This window comes from Diadema setosum, chromosome 18, assembly GCF_964275005.1.
Source record: "Diadema setosum chromosome 18, eeDiaSeto1, whole genome shotgun sequence".
NCBI classification, from domain to species: Eukaryota; Metazoa; Echinodermata; class Echinoidea; order Diadematoida; family Diadematidae; genus Diadema; species Diadema setosum.
In genome coordinates this window covers 36,282,220-36,288,453 of record NC_092702.1, presented here as the reverse complement: position 1 = coordinate 36,288,453, position 6,234 = coordinate 36,282,220, and the positions used below count along the sequence as shown (strand labels likewise).

The 6,234-nt window shown below is 40.9% G+C and overlaps 1 protein-coding gene across 1 annotated transcript; it reads right to left on the bottom strand.

Annotated features, from left to right (window-relative positions):
* Window positions 1-767: 767 nt before the first annotated feature.
* LOC140241993 (tripartite motif-containing protein 2-like) lies at window positions 768-2,833 on the bottom strand. Its single transcript, XM_072321735.1, has one exon. The coding sequence runs from the start codon at window positions 2,814-2,816 to the stop codon at window positions 768-770; it is 2,049 nt and encodes a 682-aa protein (XP_072177836.1). The 5' UTR covers window positions 2,817-2,833.
* Between the last annotated feature and the right edge of the window lie 3,401 nt (window positions 2,834-6,234).

The window sequence follows — 6,234 nt, the reverse complement described above, 5'->3', positions numbered from 1 at the left end:
ACTTGCATACTTATTATTCTTGCATACTTGTTATTTTTGCGGTAGCTTGTGGTTGCTTGAAATGCGCGAAAATTTCAACACCGCGAAAACTTCCACTTTGACAAGTCATTAAAAATGTATCACACTCCTTTATAATTCTGTAGGCTATGGCACATACAATGTATATCATTAATTTTTTGATCAATTTCTTTTTCACCTTTCTTCAACATTCACATTTTTTTTCTTTTCAAAGATAAAGCACTAATTTCAGTGGTTGACTAGCACTTAGTCATGCATTTAACAAGAAACAATCCATCCTGTGATCTGGTAACTAACGTGTGATATGAAATAATCATGAAAACTGGTACTCTACAAGATTCTTTGGCACCACATTAACTATAAAAGCTTGGAATGCATCACCATGCCAATTCTGGCACTGCAGTTTCTAGCAGAAAGTGTCTATGAACCAAACAGCATTCAAAATCATGATGAAATAATAAATCAGAGATTATATAGTATGTTCACACAAAATACAGTACATTCTCATAACATATTTTCCATTCAAGAGATGAAGAAATAAAATGTAACAGGGTCACGATACACAACAGGCCTGTGTTTTCAAACTGATGTAAACCTATCTCTACATCTGAAATTAATGGAAAATTTGCATGTTGTTGAAATGTCATATCATGCTATGTACTTTGATCTATTGGTCATTTTTCCACTGCTGAATAGGGGTTCAGGTGAAGTCCAATCATTGAATGCACTGGAGTATGAGCTTAGGATCCTCACATTTTGTAGCCTTTTATGCGATGATTGGCCCCATCAACAACCAGTGCGATGGTATTCTCAGCATCTTCGATAACAGTGAGTCCTCTGACGTAATTGAAACCACTTCCAAAGTTGCCAAGGAAGACGCCCTCTGGACTGTAGGCAATGACACACTCTGAGCTCCATCCCCGCATGTTGCCAGACTGTCTCACTGTGACATAGATGTTGTCATTCTTGTCCACGTCAAGACCCCGTACATCCCACACCTTCTGGTTCAGGTGGACATCGATGAGCCGGCTGACCTCGTCTGTCTCTGGGTTGATGACCTGGATGCGGTGGTTCCCGAAATCTGCTACCGCTACCTCACCCTTGGAGTTGATGGCAATGAACCAAGGTTGCTTAAGCTGACCCCTGGTGGAGCCTGGTCCTCCTAGGACTGCAATGTGCTCTCTCAGAGGGTTAAAGACATGCACACAATGCTGCTGACAATCTGCTACATAAACTTTTCCTGCCTTGTCGCATGCAATACCTGTTGGTAGCTTGAGGATATCCTGACCAAAGCGCTGAAGGTAGGCTGAATTAACAAACTCAAACACACAGTGATTCTTTGGGTCAGAGACCACAAATGTCTTGCCAGTGCAGGCTATAGAATATGGCTGGTATTGATACAATCCCTGCCCACTTGGAGGGAAAAATTTCCCAACAAGCTTGAATTCCTTGTCCATGATGAGCACCTGGCCGCTACCTTTATCAGCAACATAAAAGTTATCGTCTTGCTTGACAATATCATGAGGATTGTTTAGACTGCCTCGTTCATCTAGAGTCATCTGACCCCTTGGTGTGGCAATGATATTGAGTGGGCTGTTTTTGATAGTCTTCCCACCCAGCTGTGCTTCTATCCTGTACTTGCCAATATACTTTGGCGTGAAAACAGCTTCACACACAGATGTACTATCATTTTTACATTCGAACTGCAGGTATCCAGTGAAACCACCAGGAGCTTGGATGGATGCCGAGAGGGAAGAGCTGTCACCACCAAGCACAAGAGAGCCAACAGCATCACGAAGCGTGACTTGAACCGTAACTTCTGACTGTACAGGAGCTCTGAGTGCAGAAACTGACAAAGATGATTGTTGGCTGGTAGGGACAGCCTTAGTCACCACAGATCCCAAGTTTTCCTTCTGAACTGCACTATCAAGATCTGCATCCCACTTCAAAGAGATCAGACTGTTTTGCTCTGGTGTAAGTCTCAAGCTCTGTTGCATCAGCTGGTTTAGTTTATTCCACATTTGCTGACCTGCAGCAGTCATCACTGACTTTGTCATACTAGATTCTGCATCAGAGTCATTCTCAACTGCCATCCATTCATTTATTTCAGCTCTTGCTGATGAGAGAGACTCAAGTTGTTCTATCAATCCTGCTTCCTTCTCATTGTAGACTCTCTCAATGTCACTCCTCATCTTGACCTGGGCTTGAGTGAGTGTCTTCATCCATTTGTGCACCTGATCATCACACTCCTTGAGTGCAGCATCGTGGTTGGTCCTTAGCTCAGTTCTGGTCTTCTCAAGCACTTCAACAGCCTGGAAAATTTCCTGCAGCTTGCCCTTGGCTTGTGTGACTAACTTGGGCAGTGGGTCTCCCATCTGCCTGAGGAATTCTTCGATAGCAATGGTCTTGTGGGTTTTGTGCTTGGACTTGACGCAGTCTTCACAGACTGGTACCATGCAGTGCAGACAGATCTTGGCTACTGGTTTCTTCAGGTGCTCCTCGCATGCAGCCACCTCATTCTCAGACTTCATGAGGGATTCTACTAACTCACACATACTTGCCATCTTGAAGTTGTTTGGGAGACCCTGCACACCCTCAGCTGGCAGAGGTTGCATCACATGACACTCTGGACAGAAGAGTTGCCCACCTCGAGCATCGATCCATTTTTGGATGCATTCTGCACACACAACATGTTGGCAAGGCAGAGTCTTTGGGTTCTTAAGAATGTCAAGGTGGATGGGGCACATAAGATGGGAATGCAGACTTTCTGCTATCTTTGGTGATGTTGCAGTGGCCATGCTGCACAATCCAGCACCTGTCTGAAACAAAGAGAGACGCATAAAAGAATGTTATTTAGTTCTGCCCATAACAGTCTTTGATCATTAGCTGTACAATAGAGGACTACAAAAAACATATAAAAATTACATGTACACACCACTATCATGTGTCTTAAACTCTCTATTGTATAATCTGGATTTCTACCAAGTCCTAAAGTGGGTCTATAAAATTTGTTTGCATAACAATGCTTGGTCTTTCATAGTAATACTTCTAGCAAAATATGCACATTTCTGGCAGTGAACTTTGTGAACTTTATAGGCCTTGCCATGTAAATTTCTTGGCTTTCAAAAAAATAAGTCTAAATAAATCAATTTGCTTACATAGAGAAATTTCAAAGAGAATGGTAGAAGTATATCTATGATGAATAAGAAAGATATGGAATTTATTATGTGTTAACCATTTCTGTTTTATTCAACTTTCTGTTCTTTATACTGTGTATATACATTTAAAAAAATAGGGGATTGAGTATACATAATAAATCCTTCAATTAAGCTCAGTGAAGAGCTGTACAACCTCACCATTTTTCATTTTTTCAAGAGCAAGGGAACTCGTCATCAGGTTGATCAAATACCATCAATATACCATACTCTTGTATTATGCATGAAGTAATGGGAGCATTGTGACATGAAAATGACATTGCCTCAACTAATTTGTATACATGGGGTCGCTAAAAACACATGTGCATAATTAATGTCCATTCCGGTTCCCATTTTTACCTCTGCCAAGGGAGGAGGTGATGTTTTCGCTACCATTGGTTTGTTTGTTTGTTTGTTTGTCCGTGTGCAAAATAATTCAAAAAGTAGTTAATGGATTTGGGTGAATAGGAAAGGTTGAGAATGACACAAGTAACAAATTTAAAAAATTTTGGTAGTGATTCTAGAATTTTGGGGGAATTTATGAAAGATTTTTGATATTTTGGCAGGTAGGGTCAATGAACTTGGGAGTTCAAGTTGCGCATTTTGAGGTTTTCATATGCGCACTAAAGTGTGTGCTGTAATTTCTGCTAGGGCGAGGCGTGCCGCATAGCTGAGGGTTTATGATGTAACAAAGGCTTTTATATTGGGAAATCAGGCGATTTTGCAGCTTGTATACCTATGGGTGGCAATCACTGATCTCTATGGAAGAGCCCAAAGAGCTTTTCCCCTGTGGTGGAGAGGAGAAAAATCTCATTGGGAAGAGCAAGATCATCGGTGGAAACTAGCTGCTTGGCGGAGGTCTGTGCTCTCAGAGTGCTTTTCTAGTTAATTAATGTATTCATTTAAATGAGATTTTTACTGTTCTGTTTTCTCGTCTAATTCAATTGTACTAATCTCAGCGTAAATAAAAAAGCAAATTTTCGGTCACATGAATAGACATATAGTACTAAACGCACTCAGTGTTAACAGTAAATCATATGAATAGTCAGCACAAATCAAAACTGGATATAACAGAAAAGTTGTTTTTTTTTTAATTGCCCTATTAATATGGAAATAGGGGCCTGCTGTAGCAGTGCAAAAGATATAATTTTCAGCAAGACTCGGGAGGATGCAGAGAGGGAAATAAGTTCTGTATGCTTAATGCCAAACATTCAGGTTAATCAAGGAAAAAAGTCCGACATATTTTCATGAAATACCTAGATAATTTATCACTGCAATCTCTATGCAAATATATGTAAAGTATTAAGGGTATGGGATCCGAATTGGGGTTATCACCCTATAACTTTTAAGTTATACAGTGCAACTCTCCATTGGTTTGCACAATTCTAAACTTCTTGTAATACTGTAAAAGTGGAAATTTTCATGGTGTTGAAATTTTCGCACATTTCGAGCAACCGTAAACTAGCACGAAAATAAAAGCACAGGAATATTTTTGCTTGCCATACGTTCCTGTACTTGGTGTCTTAATTCCGCGGAATTAAAAACACGCGAAACATTTTTTACCAGGCCAAGCGCGAAAAATTAATCGGGCAAAAATATCCACTTTTACAGTGGTATTGTTTTATACTTTTATTTAAAAAAAATGTTTGGTTTTGCATAAATTGATGTCATGTAAATCTCGACAAAACAAAACAAAAAAAAATCCACCTTTTCTATCTTTCTGGACGGGATTTCTTTCTGTCCAGATGAACACAGAATGAGAAGTACTATACGTCATTCTCATAATCTATATCATAATGTGCATTCTATCTCTTACTTTGTCCAGTCCAAGTCTTAATATATCATCACTAATACACAAATGAAATACAGTCACTGTGTATTGACATAGATTCTATGTCTGACCCACGGCACTGTGATTCGGTAGTTTTCCAAATTAGCAGTTGTCGAGATGCTGACTTGCTATTCATTGAAATCTCCACTTTTTTTCATTAGGCCCTACCTACGAATTACACTAATAAACCATAACAGTATGACGTAGGTCCTACTCACCTAAGGTTAAGAATGAATGAACAGACAGTTTGTTGTTTGGACCAGAACGGATGTGCCGCTCTGACTAAGCAGGGTACCCTGTGGCAGTGCCTGCCTTCATGTGTCCCTTGCCGGCGCTGGTTGCGTCAACCACCGTTAGATCATGTACAAATGTACTGCAGTAGTTGTCAGTGTTTGCATTTGAGGTCTACCTCGCACTAGACATCCTCGATATGCACAGGCAGATGCTTGGATGCAGAGTCGCAGTTCGAATACATATCAGCTGAGTCGGTATACTATCAGTAAACAGTAAGGCGTATAGCCTGACTCTTGGTTGATCGCCTGGTTGTGTCCTTCCCTGCATTCGCTAAGAACATCTGATTTTTATGTCATATGACAAGCCTTTCGCGTTCGTCCAGTTCGTCGGCGGGGAAAACCACCAGGCGCGCACTATGCTATCAGCATGATATGCGATCGCTACTTTGTATTTGTGTATCGTGATATGCGGTCGCGGTGGATCCGGATGGGGTCAAGGGGGCGTGGTTACTAGCACATGTATGGTAGCCCTACTACATATCGACCACCCTTATTGAAACCGACCGCGTATAATTCGCGCACTGAACACTTAGTACGCACTTCTCTGCGCGCAAAGCACATAAAAATGGATTGGCTTTGAATGTAGATGAGGATGGTGTGGGAAAACGCGATAATTCACTGTTCATTAATGGATTTAATCAAGGACAAAATTTCGAATGAATATTTTCACCGAATCGTAATAACAGCACCATGTAATGTCTATGGAAGTTTCTAAAAGGCTTCTAAAAAGCTTCGTACAACACGGTGTTCAATACAACTCGGTTTGCGTGCATTGTCAATGCAAAAACAGCGGTCGATCCTAATAATGCGATTTACCGCGGGGAGCTGAAACGAGGCCACGCAAGTTCGTCGGCGATATTTTTGCACTGAAACTTCGAATCAAAAAGGGAACAACGGC

Excerpts from the sequence above, each read along its gene's own strand:
- LOC140241993 (XM_072321735.1), bottom strand. The coding sequence starts at position 2,816 with ATGGCCACTGCAACATCACCAAAGATAGCAGAAAGTCTGCATTCCCAT.